This window comes from Mytilus trossulus, chromosome 1 (assembly GCF_036588685.1).
Source record: "Mytilus trossulus isolate FHL-02 chromosome 1, PNRI_Mtr1.1.1.hap1, whole genome shotgun sequence".
In the NCBI taxonomy this organism is placed as follows: domain Eukaryota; kingdom Metazoa; phylum Mollusca; class Bivalvia; order Mytilida; family Mytilidae; genus Mytilus; species Mytilus trossulus.
The window spans coordinates 73,694,161-73,718,233 of NC_086373.1; the positions used below are offsets into that span (position 1 = coordinate 73,694,161).

Below are 24,073 nucleotides of genomic sequence, written 5' to 3' on the forward strand. Positions count from 1 at the left end.
AATTGACTTCTTTCTTCTCTCTTTTCTTCGTATGAGCTTCCTATTATAAGGGACACCCCTTATCGGGTAATATTAAAATATTAAAAAAAGGGGGAAGAAACAGGGACAAAATATATTACATCAAGGTAAAATCCAGTGGTGGTGCGCTATACATTGACCACGTGGATTTACTGAAAAATCATCGTCACTCAATCAATGCAGCCGCTTCATTGTAAACCAAAGTCACACGCAGATTTTTACAAAGAAATACTTGCACAACTTGTTCTCCTGACATTTGATGCTCAGAAAGCATTTGACAAATTAGACCATGAGATTCTCTTCAATAAAAAACTGTACCATGACGGCATAACTGGCAATATTTGAATTTTGCTTAGAAATATGTACAAAAAACGTAGCAGTTAAAGTGAAATGGGACAATACTTTGTCAGATCAATTTATTCAGAGACAAGGGGTAAGACAAGAAGCCAAACTTTCCACGATACTCTACAAAATTTAATGATGATTTGACAATATTCCAACCTGCCTAACTCCTTGGAGTATATTGAAGCTGTCACTAAGTTAGCCTTGCCATTTGACTTTAGATGTAAGGCCAGAGTATAGATCTTTTAAAATGACAAACCTTAGATCTGGGGGTATATTCCTATCTAGCATTTTGTCATGGAGTATCAGATGCTGGACTGCATCAAAGGCAGATTGGACATCAACAGTAGCCAGATAGAGAGTGTTGTTTTTTCCCGGTTCACATTTTGCATTGATTCTGATATAATGATACTAGCTATTAGTGGACATAGCCCTTCTGTAAATCCAAATTGTAGATCAGTGTTAGGAGTAATACTGAGTTTGCCAATGATACAGAGTTCATGGAGTTTATAGATTACAGGGGTTACAGTGATTTCTGTATAGCTGGAAAATAGGCATTGATTTTTTTCCTTTTTACGTTCTGGAGTTAGAATTCCGGACTTGAATTCAATATTGGGCCAGTTCTGTTAATGAGTATGTTATTAAATATCTTTGTAAGCGTCGGTGTGACAGTTTCTTTAGCAAGTTTTAGATGTTCTGCACATAGTCCGTACTCATCAGGTGATTTGCCACTGTTTAGATTGTCTATAGCTTTGGAGATGTCATCTTCTTTGTATGGTTCTATATTTGTTTGTTGGTTATATAGAACTTCTTCCACAAGATGCTGCCTTATTTGGCATAGTTCCAAATATGAGTTATCAAATTTTGATTCTTTTGGGATACTAAGATCTTCATAGTACTTTGCAAATGCGTTTCTCTGTATAGCAGGATTAAATTCTTATTCACCCTCTATGTCTATACCTGTTGAATTTAATTGTTCTAGGTTTGGATCTATTCCTGTATTAATTTGTAGAAAAGGTCTGTGGATGGATTATCCATAATTTGCTGATATAAATACAATCTATCTTCAGCATGTTCCTTTCTTTGCTGACTGCGGAGATTTTTCTTTTCTGCTTTTATTTTTTCCTGAATAGATGGTCTGCTTAATTGTTTGCCTTCGGATTTCCATTTTGAGTATAGCTGTTCGCAATTTTTTAGATGTTTTTTTTTTACTCTAGGTGATGCCTTCCATTTTGGACCTTTCAGTTAAATGGGTTTTGTTGGTACTGCTTTGTTTGAGACTGTAAGTAAGGCTTTTGTGACATTTTGGATACTGTTGGATGGTTTTTGAGTGAGTGGCAGCTTTGAAATTTCATTCTGAACAGATTCTATTTATAGAGGGAGATCGGTCTGGTCCCATTGAAGCTTTTGAACTGTTTGCATTTCTTTATTGGCTTTGGTTACACCAGTGGGTATGATACTGTTAGTCGTTACTGATGCTGCTGAAACATTTGAGGATGAATTATTCCATATTGTATACGTTTTAAACAGATTATCTTTAGATGAGAAGATATAATCTATTAGGGAACATGATTGTCCTGAATGGTAAAAGAATGTTTGTCTGTCAGGTTTATCTTTATCAGCAGTAAGGTTAAGTTCTTGAATGAATTCCTTGTTTGATCATGCTTATTATTTCTGGTTTGTAGAATTGTCCCATTCAGATCCCCGCAAAGTATAATAGCATTACGGTATTCAGATATTTTGTTGCTATGTTATGAATTAGATCGAGACATTTTCCATATTCGTAAGACGAGTATTTGTCCATAGTTGGCATATAGACGTTTATCAAACATACGTCCACGTCTGATGAAATCAGAATAGCTATCACCCTCTCATTTTCTATCAGGAAGCTTTTGAATTTGGCTGTTCCATTGTTTTGGCCACAAGATAGATACTCCTGCACGACTTAGGAAGTTTAAAGCCTGATAACGGTTCGTTTGTGTCATGGCAACTAGTATGAGGGGTCATGGAGAATTGAGTGTAGTATATTTGCTTGGCAATCCCAAAGAAAATGTTCTTGCAGGCATACAATGTGTGAATCTTGAGATAGGAGCTGGAGAAAAGATGTATTTGATCTCACTCCCTCTATATTACAGGTTGTTATTCTGATATTCTCTCTGTTAGGAGTAGTTCCTCCTGAAGAAGCTGATCTGGTGACTTCAACAGTATCCGATTATTGATCATAGTCTGTAGTACTCTGTAAAGTCTCACAGATTTGAGACTATTTTTATTTGAATGGGAAAACGTTTATTATTTTTTTTTTATTATTAATTTTATTTGCAGTTATTTATTTATGTATTTTGAAATCTCTCTAATAAACAAAAGAGGGACGAAAGATACCAGAGGCACAGTCAAACCGGCTCTCTCATACTCCATATGATCGAAAATAAACTGACAACGCCATGGCTAAAAATGAAAAAGACAAACAGACAAACAATAGTACACATGACACAACATAGTAACATTTTAAATTTTTCAATATACAGTTTGGAGAATTAAGCATTTCTTGTGAAAATAAAGGGCAATTAATCTACTTAATTACTGAGTACTTGATAAATCATAACATTGATAGAAGACAATTTGCAACAAGTATATTCTTACTCATTCATGTGTATTCTATGATCTTCTATGGCTTGGGCTTAATGTGCACCCCATATTTCGCCTGCATAACTGTATACATAATTGATATAGTCAAAAAGTGATAACAAAAAAAAGGTACCACTCATAGGCATTGAAATTCTAGTTTGATCCAAATTTTGGGGGGATAAGTGACAGTTTCACCCCTCTTTTTTGCAATATTTTATGGTAAATCAATGCAGATTGTTTCCATAGATACACATTAAAGGAATTATTTTTCACTTTTTTTACTGTTGATAATCAAATCTATGGAAGACATAACTGTATACAGAATTGATATTGTCAAAAAGTGATAACAAAGCGACTTAGTTTTAAAACATACAATATTGGAAAGCATTAAATTTTATTATATGATTTCACCTTATATAGAAACTATTAGCTAGTTCTGATCTTGGTAATATTTTGTTGCTATCCTGAGTTATAGTTTCAGTTTAAGAGTCAACATTGAAAATATTTGAATTCGTCATTAAGGGACAATTACTGTTTCAGTTTAAGAAGCAACATTGAAAATATTTGAATTCGTCATTAAGGGACAATTACTGCTATAAGAACGGTTGTTTGACATATTTGATGCATACAGTTTGATCATTCAATTATTCCCTATATCTATATTGGATTTCAGATAATAAAAAAGAATACATTTTACACCGACAATCCTCAATGTCAGGTGGCAGGTGGGATCATCGTTCACAACTGGATACCCCGACGATGAGTTGTGGCCAGGGTTGGTTCCGGTTGTATAAAATAAAAAGGAATGAAAATACACCAAAGGCAGTTTCTTGTCTTATTTGTGACATTCACATTTTTTATTATTTTTTTTTATATCTTAACATCAATACTCTTTTGTTATGTGAAAATTAAAAAAAAAATGCAACACTTCATGTATATACTATAGTCCACGTATTAATGTATAAAGTCTGATTTTTTAGCTTATTAGTTACTAATCGTTTATTATAGGATAGTACAATCTTTTTTTGATCGTGCGTGCCTAATTTCATTGCGAATGTTATTAATTTCATCTATAATTTTTTTCTCTCTTTGTTGGTATTCCTTCCGCAACTCTGCGTCTGTTTCGTTTCGTATTCTTTGTTGCAATGCAAGCCTTTCTCGCTCTTTTTGTGCCTTCTCTTCTGCAATTTTATCCTGGAGAATTTTCTCTGCCTTCCTGTAATCATCATTTGTATAATGGGATCCTCCATTATCCTTATCCATTTTCTCAATAAGATTTATTAATCTTCTGACTTGCTCATCTGATTCATTACCTTTTAAAGTATTATCGAATGCAATGTGCCGATTGTTGCATTTTTGAAGAAAATTTCTGGGAACATCTGTCAGTGTTTTTATAAAGTTGTCAATATTTTCGCCATCATGGCCTATTTCTATACCTTGATCTTCCATATCACGTTTATAGTCATCAAATCTGGTAAACAAGACTATAACATACCGCATCAATGGTTCACCGAAATGGCTTACAAAATGATCGACAGTAGCTACGTCTTCTTCAGTAAAACGCCCCATTTGCACACATAAGATGAAAGCATGTGGGCCTGGCGTTGTTAGATGAATGAAACCTTCTATTGCCTTTTGAGTGTTATCATTATCTTTCCTTGTATCAAACACTCCTGGCGTATCTACAACGTTCAAAGTCCTTCCGAATCTCTTTGCCACCCCTAAATCGCATATTGCTGTCATTGACTGACCACTGCATGCAGATTTGAATTCTTTCTTTCCTAAAATTGTGTTTCCAGTTTTACTTTTTCCATTACCTGTCTTTCCAAGTAACACTATACGCATTTCATCTTTTGGTGCTAAGTGCACGTTTTCAAATGGTGATTGTGCCATTTTAAAAAGTATTTATCTGAAAAAAAAATTTAAAAATAAAGAAATGACTAATAACAAGAAAAATTACAGAAATAGTTCTCTAGAGCTGTGGTTTAACTTCCAATGAAACACCCGTCCACTATAGGATGTAAGTATCTATATATATCACCGTATTGTGTTCAACAAAAAGCAAAACCCATACCTCAAAGTAAGCTTAAAAAAACCTGGCATAATAAAAACGAACAATTCAAACGATAAAACCTTTGACATAATAAAGAATAATAATGGAGTACAGGTTCAGGATTGAAATATTGGTGCAACATCTCAACATAAGAACAAACTACCAAAATTAGATCGGTAGCGCCACTTTGCATGGTGTGACAATGTTTTCTCTGGGTACCAATCTGCTCTTACCCCCTCTCGATCAGCTATGTGTTATTTAAATATATTTCTAACTGCATATAAGTATGTAAGTATAGGACTGAAAATTATACCATTAATAATAAATTGAACGTCAACCGGCCACCCACCTGTTTTTTTAAATAAAAAATAGATTGAATCAAAATAATTATAATATTTCGAAAAAGACTTACCGCTGTATAGCACTTTAAACAGTTTTAACAACTTTCCGTTATTTCTATGCTCCAAATTACAATACTTGTCAATGTGTTATCAAGTTGTATTTAAATAGCATATTTGGTTGGAATTCACATTCGTATTTTTAACTTTATTGACAAAGTTGGATTTTGAACTGCTATATTTAAACCTTTCGAGTTGCTATATTTAAACTGCTTTGTATACCTTATGGAAAAATCGATTTCATTTTTTGCAAAATTGCAAATTTTTAAAAGAATGATTTTGAAATTTGAAATATGTTCGATTTTCCATGCTTAATTTGGAAATTAAATTTTCCAGATTACCGATTGACAGAAAATTTTCAAATAATCATTTGGAAAATTGAAAATGGCTTAAAATAACATCGACCTCTACATTACCTGTACGATAATATTTTTTTCGCTGCCAACTCGGAATGCAAATTGTTTTTTTTTTTAATTTTGAACCCGCCAAACTCAATTACGCAAAATTGCTGGATTAAAACTAAGAAATGTATACCCTTAATCAATTGCAAGTCTGAGAATCGTTGTACTGATTTTGTTATACTTTTGCTTCTGTTTGATTAAGATTTTTCTAAACTTTTGGTCTCAAGCATCATTCAAAAGACTTTCATTGTCAAAACGTACACATGGTGCAATAACATGATACCATTTTAAAATTGTTATTGTCAAAAAGTACACATTTGCAATAACATGATACATTTTAATTGTTATTGTTAAAAAGTACACATTTGTAATAACATGATACAATTTTATTGTTATTGTTAAAAAGTACACATTTGCAAAAACATGATATTATTTAATTGTTTTTATGATATTTTTGAAACTGATACCATATGTTCATAAATGACACATTTGCAATTTGTCAAGTAGAACTCAAACCAACCTCATTAACTTGAACCGTAATTTTAGTTCTCGGTATTCAACGTACGTTTACAAAGGAACATATATTATATAACCTTATTTATCGGTTAGTTTCGATTCGAAGGACTTTATCCAGTTTTGATTTTATTTTATTTAAGTCATTCGTACGCATGAAATTTATGACTTGTTGTATTTTTACACTGGGTTGGTACTTCTGATGGTGGATCACAAGTCATTTGGGTGTGTCATCTGATCAGTTCTCATTACTTCGGCACGACAATAATTTAAAAAAAAACTTTCTAAAATTGTTAATGAATAAATTTTGAATTATCAAGAAATAAGGTTTCAACTCCGTTCGACAAAGTTAACTATAGTTTGATTTTGCTATTTTCAGTCAGTTATAGGCATTTATCCCGTCAACTGTATCGGTTCTTATATACATCCTTGGCACTCAAATATTCGGCTTTGAGCGTTACGGATAAATAATTCTAATATAATTTGCATATTAGGGAATACGTTGATATGATTGATCGCTGAGAGGACTTCCGGTAGTTGATCTTGACGTTGTTTATTTTTCGATAGACTACGTTGGCCAAACTTTTTTCGTGACCAATGTAAACAAGATAGCGGCGAAAATAACATTGACGTTAACAAAATCATTTTCACAGCACGATAATGGTTGAATTAAATAGTAAACACAAACACATTTGTTTGAATGATAATAAGAGATTTTGTAGTTTTTTTTTTATCAGATAGGACATTTCATTTTATTTTTTCGATAGACTACGTTGGCCAAACTTTTTTCGTGACCTATGTAAACAAGATAGCGGCGAATAAATTTATTACACTGTTAGTTGTTACTTTATGATATGGTACAAAAAACAACCCACAAAAATGATTTGGTTTGGCCCCAGATGACTTTAAAAATTGAAAAAGCTCCAAATTATCTCCCTTTGGTGCAAACATGCCATTTTTTGGCCTTAACTTTGAAATATCTTTTTTAACTCATCGGTGACCTATATTTTTTATTATTGATTTCAAATAAGCTGTACATAAACTAAATAATTGTAACATTTAAGCGATTTCTTATATTAGGTTATTTTTTTATTTCAATATTTCTTCTTTTTCTCCTATTAGTTCAACAGAAAAAAATGACATTGACAAAAATGTATGCTTCTTCCAGAGGCAGATTTTAGCTTAAATGAACGGTGACCCCATTTTTTTATTTCATTTTTCTTTTAAGTATATGATAAAGATCATTTATGAAAAAATATAGCGAAATCCTATATTAGAAAAAAAAAATCCTTTATACCCAGGAGCCCCCTTAAATAGTAAACACAAACACATTTGTTTGAATGATAATAAGAGATTTTGTAGTTTTTTTTTATCAGATAGGACATTTCATGGAGTCTATATTTTTGCGTTAACCAACAAATATATTCATGCGCCAGGTTTTTTCAATGACACAAATACACAATTTATGTGTGATTTAGGTTACCAGTAGGGAAAATATATTCCTTATCTCCCATTTTAAAAAAATACATGGATTAAACGGCGTTTGAAAGGAACTAATTGGTGTATAAACTGGACAAAGTCACTCACAAACATATCATAAACTACTTCGGACTTTTATTTGTTTGTGAGTGACTTGATCGAGTTTTTGCTTAACTATTTATGGTACACTGAATGTATATTATTTGGTAGTATTACCGCTAGATATTATAGAACATGCCATTCTTTTGATTTTAGTATCATGTATTTATATTTCCCAGGCGAAATACTTTTAGTAAATACATATTGGTTAGCTTTCTGTTGTTTTCTACCCTTTGGTCGCATAGTTGTTTCTTTGACACATTCACCATTTCCATTCCCAATTTTATATTTCATATGAAACGAGTTTCTTGTTATTATAACTTTATTGGAATTATTCAACCAATGCATGCATATCTTAATTAAGTCTTGTATGCATTTATTACGCATCTATAACGAATTATCGACAAATGATTTTAAAATTCTGTGATTGTAGATCGCAAGCTTATTAAGTAACCTTAGAGTGTGTTACCGAAGTGACACTGATAACCAAGAGCACGTAAAAATCAAGTGAATTAATAGAGCCATGATAGTCTTTCACCTTTTCTATACATTCTTTCTTGTCACTCTGACTATTGCATTAACAGTTGTTAAAAGGTTCGGTTCCTTTAAATATAAAAAAGATGTGGCATGATTGACAATAAGACAACTCTCCACAATAGACCAAATAGCCTGGGGTCCTGGCTAATCTTGTCAGTATACGACGCGCAGCTAGATATCGGGACAGGATCCCAGGCTATAGACCAAATGCCACAGAAATTAACAACTATAGACATGTTTGTTTTTAGAATCAGTTTTACCTTCCAGAGCACATTCTTCATCACGATTACGATCGATAATATAAAAGATTTTCGCGTGTTGTAAGAAAATTCGGTACAATTGTTTTACAGTAAAACTTAGCCATTCAAGTATATAAAATATGTAAATTTTTTGTTTGAATTATGACTCTATAGAAATAATCTATAAAAATCTACTCAAGACCAACTGGCACCATGATGTTGATATCTATATAAATTATATAATATATTGAAAACAACACGTTAAATTATATCGTACCAATATTATATGTACAGGGAAAACGGTACTATTTGTTCTGTCATTGGCGTCAATACAAACACTTTCGAAATCAGATACGTCTTTCTATTATTAAAACCTGAAAAAAAACATGTTTGGTGTAAGGTAGCATTCCATAGTAAGGTGTGTAGTTTCGTGGATTTTTTAAAAGATGAGAGCTAGTGTGGAATAAAATTCATTTTTGGAACCTGAGGATTAAAAAGCCTTCTTATTAGGTTTATATGACCATTTAGATTATTTTATGTATGTAATATAGGGTGTTTTCTGTTAAAAAAAAGTCTGTATTTGCATATCCATACCATGTTCATGACGTTAAAAATTTAAATCCCTGGGATGTGTTTTAGTTGATTTTAGTCTCTGATGCATGATTTTATTATTAATTGTTTTTGGCTTTAACTAGCTATCAGTAACTGCAAGTACTCTCAAATCGTAATTTCTTGTTAATTCGACCTGTTGATACTGTACTGTTTATAATGCTTTTTTGTTATTTTATATCAATATGTATCTTGTCTATATACCAGCTTTGATTATTTTGAATATTTTCTTATTTTCACTTCGTTTTACTTCATTTGTATAAACTTCAAGATTTACCTGTATTATAAAAACCGTTATTTTTTGTCAAAAGTGATTATTTTTGAAGGGTTAAATATTTCGCAGTGGTGTCTTGCCATGGCTTTGTTTGGACATGTTTGTTTGCTTTTTGGATTGAATGTTTGTCCCTAATATTTAATTAACTGTGCATTTGTATTCAGATAACGCAGATCAAATTTATTCGTTATAGTGTATTAATTTACGTTTTTTGATTGAGTTATGCCTGCCAATTGATATTTAAGCGTGTGTTTTTCTACGTTTCTACGTTGCGATGCTTTATGCTATTTTTTCAGAAAAAGGGAGAAGGTTTGGTACCATTTAAACGTTTAATCCCGCTGCAAATGTTTGCACCTGTCCTAAGTCAGGAATCTGATGTACAGTAGTTGTCGTTTGTTTATGTAATTTATACAAGTTTCTCGTTTTTCGTTTTTTTTAATATAGATTAGACCGTTGGTTTTCCCGTTTAAATGGTTTTACACTAGTAATTGTGGGCCTTTTTATAGCTTGTTGTTCGGTGTGAGCCAAGGCTCCGTGTTGAAGGCCGTACATTGACCTATAATGGTTTACTTTTTTAAATTATTATTTGGATGGAGAGTTGTCTCATTGGCACTCACACCACATTTTCCTATATCTACATACCATGCCTTACATTGGTTCGTCAATTATTGTTATGTTTTTTTTCCACTTTTGTGTGGCACGAACTTTGTGATTAAATTTTACGGAAAAATGAGGCGAAAGACACCAATTTTTTACTTGATCATTAGGAATATCAACAGTTTCTAAAAAGGTATCACTCATAAGATTGAAATTCTAATTTGATCCAAATTTTGGGGGGATATGTGACAGATTCACCCCTCTTTTTGCAATATTTTATGGTAAATAAATGCAGATTGTTTCAATAGATATACATTAAAGGAATTATTTTTTACTTTTTTTACTGTTGAAAATCAAATCTATGGAAGACATAACTGTATACAGAATTGATATTGTCAAAAAGAGATAACAAAGCGACTTAGTTTTAAAACATACAATATTGGAAAGCATTAAATTTTATTATATGATTTCACCTTATATAGAAACTATTAGCTAGTTCTGATCTTGGTAATATTTTGTTGCTATCCTGAGTTATAGTTTCAGTTTAAGAGTCAACATTGAAAATATTTGAATTCGTCATTATGGGACAATTACTGTTTCAGTTTAAGAAGCAACATTGAAAATATTGGAATTCGTCATTAAGGGACAATTACTGCTATAAGAACGGTTGTTTGACATATTTGATGCATACAGTTTGATCATTCAATTATTCCCTATATCTATATTGGATTTCAGATAATAAAAAAGAATACATTTTACACCGACAATCCTCAAAGTCAGGTGGCAGGTGGGATCATCGTTCACAACTGGATACCCCGACGATGAGTTGTGGCCAGGGTTGGTTCCGGTTGTATAAAATAAAAAGGAATGAAAATACACCAAAGGCAGTTTCTTGTCTTATTTGTGACATTCACATATTTTATTAATTTTTTTATATCTTAACATCAATACTTTTTTGTTATGTGATAAAAAACACTTCATGTAAAAACTATAGTCCACGTTTCAATGTATAAAGTCTGATTTTTAAGCTTGTTAGTTACTAATCGTTTATTATAGGATAGTACAATCTTTTTTTGATCGTGCGCGCCTAATTTCATTGCGAATGTTATTAATTTCATCTATAATTTTTTTCTCTCTTTGTTGGTATTCCTTCCGCAACTCTGCGTCTGTTTCGTTTCGTATTCTTTGTTGCAATGCAAGCCTTTCTCGCTCTTTTTGTGCCTTCTCTTCTGCAATTTTATCCTGGAGAATTTTCTCTGCCTTCCTGTAATCATCATTTGTATAATGGGATCCTCCATTATCCTTATCCATTTTCTCAATAAGATTTATTAATCTTCTGACTTGCTCATCTGATTCATTACCTTTTAAAGTATTATCGAATGCAATGTGCCGATTGTTGCATTTTTGAAGAAAATTTCTGGGAACATCTGTCAGTGTTTTTATAAAGTTGTCAATATTTTCGCCATCATGGCCTATTTCTATACCTTGATCTTCCATATCACGTTTATAGTCATCAAATCTGGTAAACAAGACTATAACATACCGCATCAATGGTTCACCGAAATGGCTTACAAAATGATCGACAGTAGCTACGTCTTCTCCAGTAAAACGCCCCATTTGCACACATAAGATGAAAGCATGTGGGCCTGGCGTTGTTAGATGAATGAAACCTTCTATTGCCTTTTGAGTGTTATCATTATCTTTCCTTGTATCAAACACTCCTGGCGTATCTACAACGTTCAAAGTCCTTCCGAATCTCTTTGCCACCCCTAAATCGCATATTGCTGTCATTGACTGACCACTGCATGCAGATTTGAATTCTTTCTTTCCTAAAATTGTGTTTCCAGTTTTACTTTTTCCATTACCTGTCTTTCCAAGTAACACTATACGCATTTCATCTTTTGGTGCTAAGTGCACGTTTTCAAATGGTGATTGTGCCATTTTAAAAAGTATTTATCTGAAGAAAAAAAATTAAAAATTAAGAAATGACTAATAACAAGAAAAATTACAGAAATAGTTCTCTAGAGCTGTGGTTTAACTTCCAATGAAACACCCGTCCACTATAGGATGTAAGTATCTATATATATCACCGTATTGTGTTCAACAAAAAGCAAAACCCATACCTCAAAGTAAGCTTAAAAAAACCTGGCATAATAAAAACGAACAATTCAAACGATAAAACCTTTGACATAATAAAGAATAATAATGGAGTACAGGTTCAGGATTGAAATATTGGTGCAACATCTCAACATAAGAACAAACTACCAAAATTAGATCGGTAGCGCCACTTTGCATGGTTTGACAATGTTTTCTCTGGGTACCAATCTGCTCTTACACCCTCTCGATCAGCTATGTGTTATTTAAATATATTTCTAACTGCATATAAGTATGTAAGTATAGGACTGAAAATTATACCATTAATCATAAATTGAACGTCAACCGGCCAGCCACCTGTCTTTTTAAATAAAAAATAGATTGAATCAAAATAATTATAATATTTCGAAAAAGACTTACCGCTGTATAGCACTTTAAACAGTTTTAACAACTTTCCGTTATTTCTATGCTCCAAATTACAATACTTGTCAATGTGTTATCAAGCTGTATTTAAATAGCATATTTGGTTGGAATTCACATTCGTATTTTTAACTTTATTGACAAAGTTGGATTTTGAACTGCTATATTTAAACCTTTCGAGTTGCTATATTTAAACTGCTTGTATACCTTATGGAAAAATCGATTTCATTTTTTGCAAAATTGCAAATTTTTAAAAGAATGATTTTGAAAATTTGAATTATGTTCGATTTTCCATGCTTAATTTGGAAATTAAATTTTCCAGATTATCGATTGACAGAAAATTTTCAAATAATAATTTGGAAAATTGAAAATGGCTTAAAATAACATCGACCTCTACATAACCTGTACGATAATATTTTTTTCGCTGCCAACTCGGAATGCAAATTGTTTTGTTTTTTTTAAATGTTGTACCCGCCAAACTCAATTACGCAAAATTGCTGGAATAAAACTAAGAAATGTATACCCTTAATCAATTGCAAGTCTGAGAATCGTTGTACTGATTTTGTTATACTTTTGCTTCTGTTTGTTTAAGATTTTTCTAAACTTTTGGTCTCAAGCATCATTCAAAAGACTTTCATTGTCAAAACGTACACATGGTGCAATAACATGATACCATTTTAAAATTGTTATTGTCAAAAAGTACACATTTGCAATAACATGATACATTTTAATTGTTATTGTTAAAAAGTACACATTTGTAATAACATGATACAATTTAATTGTTATTGTTAAAAAGTACACATTTGCAAAAACATGATATTATTTAATTGTTTTTATGTTATTTCCTACTATTTGGCTCAATCCTATAACATTGAAACTGATACCATATGTTCATAAATGACACATTTGCAATTTGTCAAGTAGAACTCAAACCAACCTCATTAACTTGAACCGTAATTTTATTTCTCGGTATTCAACGTACGTTTACAAAGGAACATATATTATATAACCTTATTTATCGGTTAGTTTCGATTCGAAGGACTTTATCCAGTTTTGATTTTATTTTATTTAAGTCATTCGAACGCATGAAATTTATGACTTGTTGTATTTTTACACTGGGTTGGTACTTCTGATGGTGGATCACAAGTCATTTGGGTGTGTCATCTGATCATTTCTCATTACTTCGGCACGACAATAATTAAAAAAAAAACTTTCTAAAATTGTTAATGAATAAATTTTGAATTATCAAGAAATAAGGTTTCAACTCCGTTCGACAAAGTTAACTATAGTTTGATTTTGCTATTTTCAGTCAGTTATAGGCATTTATCCCGTCAAATGTATCGGTTCTTATATACATCCTTGGCACTCAAATATTCGGCTTTGAGCGTTACGGATAAATAATTCTAATAGAATTCGCATATTAGGGAATACGTTGATATGAATGATCGCTGAGAGGACTTCCGGTAGTTGATCTTGACGTTGTTTATTTTTCGATAGACTACGTTGGCCAAACTTTTTTCGTGACCAATGTAAACAAGATAGCGGCGAAAATAACATTGACGTTAACAAAATCATTTTCACAGCACGATAATGGTTGAATTAAATAGTAAACACAAACACATTTGTTTGAATGATAATAAGAGATTTTGTAGTTTTTTTTTTTAGGACATTTCATGGAGTTTATATTTTTGCGTTAACCAACAAATATATTCATGCGCCAGTTTTTTTCAATGACACAAATACACAATTTATGTGTGATTTAGGTTACCAGTAGGGAAAATATATTCCTTATCTCCCATTTTAAAAAAATACATGGATTAAAAGGCGTTTGAAAGGAACTAATTGGTGTATAAACTGGACAAAGTCACTCACAAACATATTATAAACTACTTCGGACTTTTATTTGTTTGTGAGTGACTTGATCGAGTTTTTGCTTAATTATTTATGGTACACTGAATGTATATTATTTGGTAGTATTACCGCTAGATATTATAGAACATGCCATTCTTTTGATTTTAGTATCATGTATTTATATTTCCCAGGCGAAATACTTTTAGTAAATACATATTGGTTAGCTTTCGGTTGTTTTCTACCTTTTGGTCGCATAGTTGTTTCTTTGACACATTCACCATTTCCATTCCCAATTTTATATTTCATATAAAACGAGTTTCTTGTTATTATAACTTTATTGGAATTATTCAACCAATGCATGCATATCTTAATTAAGTCTTTTATGCATTTATTACGCATCTATAACGAATTATCGACAAATGATTTTAAAATTCTGTGATTGTAGATCGCAAGCTTATTAAGTAACCTTAGAGTGTGTTACCGAAGTGACACTGATAACCAAGAGCACGTAAAAATCAAGTGAATTAATAGAGCCATGATAGTCTTTCACCTTTTCTATACATTCTTTCTTGTCACTTTGACTATTGCATTAACAGTTGTTAAAAGGTTCGGTTCCTTTAAATATAAAAAAGATGTGGCATGATTGACAATAAGACAACTCTCCACAATAGACCAAATAGCCTGGTTCTTGGCTAATCTTGTCAGTATACGACGCGCAGCTAGATATCGGACCGGGATCCCAGGCTATAGACCAAATGCCACAGAAATTAACAACTATAGACATGTTTGTTTTTAGAATCAGTTTTACCTTCCAGAGCACATTCTTCATCACGATTACGATCGATAATATAAAAGATTTTCGGTACAATTGTTTTACAGTAAAACTTAGCCATTCAAGTATATAAAATATGTTAATTTTTTGTTTGAATTATGACTCTATAGAAATAATCTATTAAAATCTACTCAAGATCAACTGGCACCATGATGTTGATATCTATATAAAATATATAATATATTGAAAACAACACGTTAAATTATATCGTACCAATATTATATGTACAGGGAAAACGGTACTATTTGTTCTGTCATTGGCGTCAATACAAACACTTTCGAAATCAGATACGTCTTTCTATTATTAAAACCTGGAAAAAAACATGTTTGGTGTAAGGTAGCATTCCACAGTAAGGTGTGTAGTTTCGTGGATTTTTTAAAAGATGAGAGCTAGTGTGGAATAAAATTCATTTTTGGAACCTGAGGATTAAAAAGCCTTCTTATTAGGTTTATATGACCATTTAGATTATTTTATGTATGTAATATAGGGTGTTTTCTGTTAAAAAAAAAGTCTGTATTTGCATATCCATACCATGTTCATGACGTTAAAAAACTAAATCCCTGGGATGTGTTTTAGTTGATTTTAGTCTCTGATGCATGATTTTATTATTAATTGTTTTTGGCTTTAACTAGCTATCAGTAACTGCAAGTACTCTCAAATCGTAATTTCTTGTTAATTCGACCTGTTGATACTGTTTATAATGCTTTTTTGTTATTTTATATTAATATGTATCTTGTCTATATAGCAGCTTTGATTATTTTGAATATCTTCTTATTTTCACTTCGTCTTACTTCATTTGTATAAACTTAAAGATTTACCTGTATTATAAAAAACGTTATTTTTGGTCAAAAGTGATTATTTTTGAAGGGTTAAATATTTCGCAGTGGTGTCTTGCCATGGCTTTGTTTGGACATGTGTGTTTGCTTTTTGGATTGAATGTTTGTCCCTAATAATTAATTAACTGTGCATTTGTATTCAGATATCGCAGATCAAATTTATTCGTTCATAGTGTATTAATTTACGTTTTTTGATTGAGTTATGCCTGCCAATTGATATTTAAGCGTGTGTTTTTCTACATTTCTACGTTGCGATGCTTTATGCTATTGTTTCAGAAAAAGGGAGAAGGTTTTGTACCATTTAAACGTTTAATCCCGTTGCAAATGTTTGCACCTGTCCTTAGTCAGGAATCTGATGTACAGTAGTTGTCGTTTGTTTATGTAATTTATACAAGTTTCTCGTTTTTCTTTTTTTTTATATAGATTAGACCGTTGGTTTTTCCCGTTTAAAAAGTAAAATCACAAAAATAGTGAACTCAGAGGAAAATCAATTTGGAAAGTCCATAATCACATGGCAAAATCAAAAAACAAAACGCATCAAAAACGAATGGACAAGAACTGTCATATTCCTGACTTGGTACAGGCATTTTCAAATGTAGAAAATGGTGGATTAAACCTGGTTCTATAGCGCTAACCCTCTCACTTTAATAACAGTCTCATCAAATTCCGCTACATTTACATGATGCATTAAATAAACAGTCACAAATAATAAAATAGTCAAAATATGGGTACATCAGTCATCATCGTATAACAATTTTTAAAGGAACAATTTAACAGGACACAAAAACATCTACTATCTACGAACACATGAATTGATTTATTGATGAAATATTACTAGATCCTCCTAAAGACAAACAACAATATGTCTGGTCGTGCTTGGTACAATATTTAACAGAAATTGATTATCATAAATTTATATAAGAATATATATAAAAAAAAAAAAACAGTCATAGAAATAAAATAATTAAAATACACTGCAAGAGTTATCCGGGTCAGTGACTCAGAAATGGAGTCAGGCCGTAACCGGCAGTCAAAAACTAAATCTTCACTTCAAATACAGTACGTACTAAAGAAAAGACCGTTAAGAAGACCAGCTACGCTGCAAGAGTTATCCGGGGTCAGTGACTCAGAAATGGAGTCAGGCCATAACCGGCAGTACAGAAGGCTCTTCAAGACGACTTACCACAACATCATTAAATAGGCAAACAAACTGCAAGAGTTATCCAGGTCAGTGACTCAGAAATGGAGTCAGGCCGTAACCGGCAGTAAAAATCAAATCTTCAATACAAATACAGTACGTACTTACTAGAAAAGATCGTTAAGAAGACCAACTACTCTGCAAGAGTTATCCGGGGTCAGTGACTCAGAAATGGAGTCAGGCCATAACCGGCAGTACAGATGGATCTTCAAGACGACTTACCACAGCATCATTAAAGGGGCAAAACATACTGCAAGAGTTATCCGGTCAGTGACTCAGAAATGGAGTCAGGCCATAACCGGCAGTAAAAACTAAATCTTTAAGACAAATAAAATCCAAATTAAATATGATTTAAAAAAAAAAAAAAAAAAAAAAAAAAAATAATAAAAATTAATCATTTAAAATAACTTAACATATTTAAAATTAAATAAAAAGAATGTAGGGATAAGTTAATTAAACTATTAGAATTATGCTAACTAAACAAGAACGCACGATAACCTTTGGTTTTTTTTTCCAAATTCGCGGCACCCTAAATTATTTTTGTTTCTACTTTTGGTCATTATATAATTTTTTCCTGTCATTAAGCCGCAAGTCAAATCTAAGACTTAAAAAATGGTACTTCGCAAGATCTGGTTTGCACTAATCCAGTTTTAATTAGCGTGGGGCACTGTCTTCCTGCGGATAAGTGTTCCAGTGTACTAGCACTCTAAAGTCCTGCAACTACGATAGGCTAGCACAAAGCAGTCAAAATTTACATACACCCTTTGGTTTTTTATTTATTTTATTTTATTTTATTTCACTTTTCTTTTTTCTAGTACATATAAAACATCCCACTAAATATTTTTGCAAAACTCACATTCACAAATTTAGGCTTATTGTGGTTTATACATAATATTTGGCATAAAAATTCACATACACAATTTGGCACATCAAAATTATCCGCTCTTTACTTGGCTGCTGGTGTACCAGGACAACGTTGCTGCCGTTCACTGCTGTTTGCTTGGCCAAGCTTTCCTCCTGTTCCTACTTCCGGTGGCTCCGTGTTTAATAATAATTTATTTATTTTGTTTTATTTTATTTTTATTTTTATACAAAATTATTGCTATATTATCTTATTATATTTATTTTTATATTCTTTTATTACTTTTTATTATTTTATTTTTTACTTAATCTTAAAACTTTTACTTTTTTTATTCATTTATTTATCCAAATTTTTGCTTTTCAAATTTTTTGTTTTTATTAAACTTTCTTATTATTCTAAATTATTTAAATTACCACATGGTAAAAATATAAATTATTTAATGCCCAAAAAGGCGCAAGCCAGGGCCGACCGTGCAAGGGCTGTTTAGCCAGTCAAGGTCGTTAAAAACTTCCATTTGTTGTTGAATTGATTTGAGTGTCTGACGTCAGAAAAATTATATACGTCACATAAATTTGTCGTTCAATGTGCATACAAACAATTTTAAAATTTACATAGGCAATGTACGCATACAGGGTTATAAAATCAAAAGTATGTAAGAATAAATTACAGAAATAGACCGAGATTCAAACTAGTCCAAAAGTTATACATAGAATTTATGAGAATCCAAAACTTTTAAAAGGAACAATTTAACAGGACACAAAAACATCTACTATCTACGAACACATGGATTGATTTGAGTGTCTGACGTCAAAAAAATTATATACGTCACATAAATTTGTCGTTCAATGTGCATACAAACAATTTTAAAATTTACATAGGCAATGTACGCATACAGGGTTAAAAAATCCAAAGTATGTAAGAAAAAATTTCAGAAATAGACCGAGATTCAAACTAGTCCAAAAGTTATACATAGAATTTATGAGAATCCAAAACTTTTAAAAGGAACAATTTAACAGGACACAAAAACATCTAGTATCTACGAACACATGGATTGATTTGAGTGTCTGACGTCAGAAAAATTATATACGTCACATTAATTTGTCGTTCAATGTGCATACACACAATTTTAAAATTTACATAGGCAATGTACGCATACAGGGTTAAAAAATCCAAAGTATGTAAGAATAAATTACAGAAATAGACCGATATTCAAACTAGTTCTCAAAAGTTATACATAGAATTTATGAGAATCCAACAATTGTTAATTCCACTACGCCATTGAATGATTTGGACGTTTGTGGTTCAACGTATATAGTAATTCATAATAGAAATATATCATAATGACATATAATAGACAAATATCATACTGACGGGATCTACATAAATGGTTTTACACTAGTAATTGTGGGCCTTTTTATAGCTTGTTGTTCGGTGTGAGCCAAGGCTCCGTGTTGAAGGCCGTACATTGACCTATAATGGTTTACTTTTTAAAATTATTATTAGAATGGAGAGTTGTCTCATTGGCACTCACACCACATTTTCCTTTATCTACATACCATGCCATACATTGGTTCGTCAATTATTATTATGTTTTTTTCCACTTTTGTGATTAAATTTTACGGAAAAATGAGGCGAAAGACACCAATTTTTTACTTGATCATTAGGAATATCAACAGTTTCTAAAAAGGTATCACTCATAGGCATTGAAATTCTAGTTTGATCCAAATTTTGGGGGGATAAGTGACAGTTTCACCCCTCTTTTTGCAATATTTTATGGTAAATAAATGCAGATTGTTTCAATAGATATACATTAAAGGAATTATTTTTAACTTTTTTTACTGTTGATAATCAAATCTATGGAAGACATAACTGTATACAGAATTGATATAGTCAAAAAGTGATAACAAAGCGACTTAGTTTTAAAACATACAATATTGGAAAGCATTAAATGTTATTATATGATTTCACCTCATATAGAAACGATTAGCTAGTTCTGATCTTGGTAATATTTTGTTGCTATCCTGAGTTTTTTATTTGAAATCGTCATTATGGAGCAATTACTGTTTCAGTTTAAGAGGCAACATTGAAAATATTTGAATTCGTCTTTAAGGGACAATTACTGCTATAAGAACGGTTGTCTGACAGATTTGATGCATACAGTTTGATCATTCAATTTTTCCCTATATCTATATTGGATTCCAGATAATAAAAAAGAATACATTTTACACCGACAATCTTCAATGTCAGCTGGCAGGTGGGATCATCGTTCACAACTGGATACCCCGACGATGAGTTGTGGCCAGGGTTGGTTCCGGTTGTATAAAATAAAAAGGAATGAAAATACACCAAAGGCAGTTTCCTATTTTATTTTTGACATTCACATATTTTATTCATTTTTATATCTTAACATCAATACTCCTTTGTTACAATATGTGAAAATTTTAAAGAAAAATGCAACACTTCATGTATAAACTATAGTCCACGTTTCAATGTATAAAGTCTGATTTTTAAGCTTGTTAGTTACTAATCGTTTATTATAGGATAGTACAATCTTTTTTTGATCGTGCGCGCCTAATTTCATTGCGAATGTTATTAATTTCATCTATAATTTTGTTCTCTCTTTGTTGGTATTCCTTCCGCAACTCTGCGTCTGTTTCGTTTCGTATTCTTTGCTGCAATGCAAGCCTTTCTCGCTCTTTTTGTGCCTTCTCTTCTGCAATTTTATCCTGGAGAATTTTCTCGGCCTTCCTGTAATCATCATTTGTATAATGGGATCCTCCATTATCCTTATCCATTTTCTCAATAAGATTTATTAATCTTCTGACTTGCTCATCTGATTCATTACCTTTTAAAGTATTATCGAATGCAATGTGCCGATTGTTGCATTTTTGAAGAAAATTTCTGGGAACATCTGTCAGTGTTTTTATAAAGTTGTCAATAATTTCGCCATCATGACCTATTTCTATACCTTGATCTTCCATAACACGTTTATAGTCATCAAATCTGGTAAACAAGACTATAACATACCGCATCAATGGTTCACCGAAATGGCTTACAAAATGATCGACAGTAGCTACGTCTTCTCCAGTAAAACGCCACATTTGCACACATATGATGAAAGCATGTGGGCCTGGCGTTGTTAGATGAATGAAACCTTCTATTGCCTTTTGAGTGTTATCATTATCTTTCCTTGTATCAAACACTCCTGGCGTATCTACAACGTTCAAAGTCCTTCCGAATCTCTTTACCACCCCTAAATCGCATATTGCTGTCATTGACTGACCACTGCATGCAGATTTGAATTCTTTCTTTCCTAAAATTGTGTTTCCTGTTTTGCTTTTTCCATTACCTGTTTTTCCAAGTAACACTATACGCATTTCATCTTTTGGTGCTAAGTGCACGTTTTCAAAAGGTAGTTGTGCCATTTTCAATATCTCTATATCTGAAATGGAATATAAAGAAATAAGAAATAATGTAATAACTAGATGATTTGCAGAAATGATACCATAGTAATAAACATAAGGAGCTGTGTTATGACTTCCAATTAAAAAACTGTCCACAATAGGATGTAGACAACTATATATCACCATAGGGTCAGTCTTCAACAATAAGTAAAATCTATACCTCATAGTTACCTTAAAAGAACCCGTTGTGATAAATTTGAATATCCCAAACGAGAAATCTTATTGTATAATAAGAATTTATGTTGAAACGACAACCACTGGAGTACAGCTTCAGGATTGGGTCAGAAAATAAGATCAAACTACCAAAATTAAATGGGAAATACACGAATTATCAAATGAGAACAAAGTACACACAAAAAACTCAAAATATATAAAAATCTCATGATACAGATCTGAATCTACTCGCATCTACGGGAAAAGACGGAAGGAAGAGACCAGATGGTAATTCAAACTAATACATCGAAAATAAACTGACAACACCACGGCTAAAACACAAACAATCAGTTATCAAAACACAACGAAGAACACTAAAGACTTAGCAACATGAACCCCACCAAAACTGTGAGTGATCTTAGGTGCTCCGTATGGGTAAGCAGATTATGCTCCACATATGGCAGTCGTCATGTTTCTCATGCAAGTATACAAACTTGGAAGTAAGTTCAAGTAAATAATTTCAACTCATAGATAAATCATGTTTCAAAGATAAAATTTTTAATGAGTCAAAATCAGAATTGTATGCTTAATTCATTCACAGCCTTTATAAATAGACTCAGTGCGATATAGATCTGGGCATACCGTTATGGATGTTATACAGTCAGATTTAAACATTCGTAATAAATATTATTAGTAACCTTACATATATATAATGATGGAGCTAAAAATGATACCATAATTCATTAATTCAACGTAAAATCAACTGTTTTCAATAAAAAGTATTTTGCATTAAAACCAAAATATATATTTTCGTTAAGAAAAAGACTTACCTCTGTATAATACGTATTTTTAACTATTATTCAGGACTTTTTATACTCTCAGCCTAACTTTATGCTTCTATAGACCTGGAATAAAGTATAAACAAACTGCATTTAAATACCAAATGTGGGTGGAATTTGCATTCGTATTTTTAACCAGTAATTTAAAATTCTATATTTAAACTTCTTATTTTTAGCCAAATTGGTGAGAAAGAAAATGCTAAAAATAACATATTGATTTTTCCATGTCTGATTTTAGGCAATACATTTTCCAAAAGTCTCCGCGTTATAGCTCTTTAACACTTTCTGTCTTTCAAAGTTTGTACATCCGTGGCTTTCAAATATTCGTCTTTGAGCCGTGCCCGATGAAAATAAATCCAGAAAAGCGTGTCGGACGCATGACATAAATAAAAACCAAAAACAATTGTTTAATTTATCTTTTCGCGAAAACCATTTTATAAATTACAATGTAGTTTTACAAGCAGATCTTTAAAAAACGAATATGCTTTATAGCAAAAAGTAAATTAACAAACATACCGATTTCAAAAGAAAATTCAAAACGAAAAGTTCTTAGGCAAATGGCAAAATCAAAACCTCAAACTCATCAAGCGAATTGAAAACAACACTATGTGCAAGCACTTAATTCCTTGTGTAGAAATTTAGTTTTTTTTATCAGATCTTCGAGAAGGAAGTTAAAATCTTTGAAAGTTTCGGATGCATGAAATTTATAACGTGTAGTTTGTTTGGTTTTTTCCCAGCTGTGAGACGATAACCTGCCTGTGTTAATTAATTTTGAAATTATAAAGAAAAAATAAAATCAACTCCATAGGCTAAATTAATCTTAGACTATTTTCGGTATTTTTTTATGTCCTTTTTAGTCACATAGTTCTTCAACTGTTTCAGTTATTAAACAAATATTATTGACTTTCAAATGTTTGGTTTAAAACTTACCAGATGAAAGTAAATACAGAAATTAAGCGTTTCGAACACAAGATTTATACCGTGTTCTTTTTATCATTTGCTGATTATGTATGTTCGGTAACGTTGTAGGAAAAAAATATTATATGTATTGCGTGCATATTTATTTCCATTTAATTCAAAAATTTGCATGATTTCTTTTACCAACGAAAACCAGACACTGTCCTTTTGCATATACAGACACCCGAGTTGAGTGTGTTTTGATCTTGAGATGCTGTATGTTGTATCAAACACAGGTTATATGCTACAGTGTCCCTATTCTATACATATTGTTTTCTCTCAATTGTGATCTGTTTATATTGAAATGTCGGCTTGTCAATATTTAATATCAGAGTGTCTGAACATAAGAAATAGTGAACTTATATGATACATCAGATACATAT

General features: G+C 31.7%; 3 protein-coding genes across 3 annotated transcripts; all 3 read right to left on the reverse strand.

The window, feature by feature from the left end:
* Nucleotides 1-3,592: 3,592 nt before the first annotated feature.
* On the reverse strand, nt 3,593-5,524 carry LOC134684677 (GTPase IMAP family member 4-like). Its single transcript, XM_063543983.1, has 2 exons — nt 5,451-5,524; nt 3,593-4,894 (listed from the first exon to the last, which is right to left on the reverse strand). The coding sequence occupies exon 2, from the start codon at nt 4,876-4,878 to the stop codon at nt 3,988-3,990; it is 891 nt and encodes a 296-aa protein (XP_063400053.1). The 5' UTR covers nt 4,879-4,894; nt 5,451-5,524; the 3' UTR covers nt 3,593-3,987.
* Nucleotides 5,525-11,163: 5,639 nt separating this feature from the next.
* LOC134709976 (GTPase IMAP family member 4-like) lies at nt 11,164-12,772 on the reverse strand. The gene is made up of 2 exons (XM_063570109.1): nt 12,699-12,772; nt 11,164-12,141 (listed from the first exon to the last, which is right to left on the reverse strand). Exon 2 carries the CDS (start codon nt 12,123-12,125, stop codon nt 11,235-11,237), a length of 891 nt encoding a protein of 296 aa, XP_063426179.1. The 5' UTR covers nt 12,126-12,141; nt 12,699-12,772; the 3' UTR covers nt 11,164-11,234.
* Nucleotides 12,773-20,612: 7,840 nt separating this feature from the next.
* LOC134709986 (GTPase IMAP family member 4-like) lies at nt 20,613-22,833 on the reverse strand. The gene is made up of 2 exons (XM_063570117.1): nt 22,725-22,833; nt 20,613-21,719 (listed from the first exon to the last, which is right to left on the reverse strand). Exon 2 carries the CDS (start codon nt 21,700-21,702, stop codon nt 20,812-20,814), a length of 891 nt encoding a protein of 296 aa, XP_063426187.1. The 5' UTR covers nt 21,703-21,719; nt 22,725-22,833; the 3' UTR covers nt 20,613-20,811.
* Between the last annotated feature and the right edge of the window lie 1,240 nt (nt 22,834-24,073).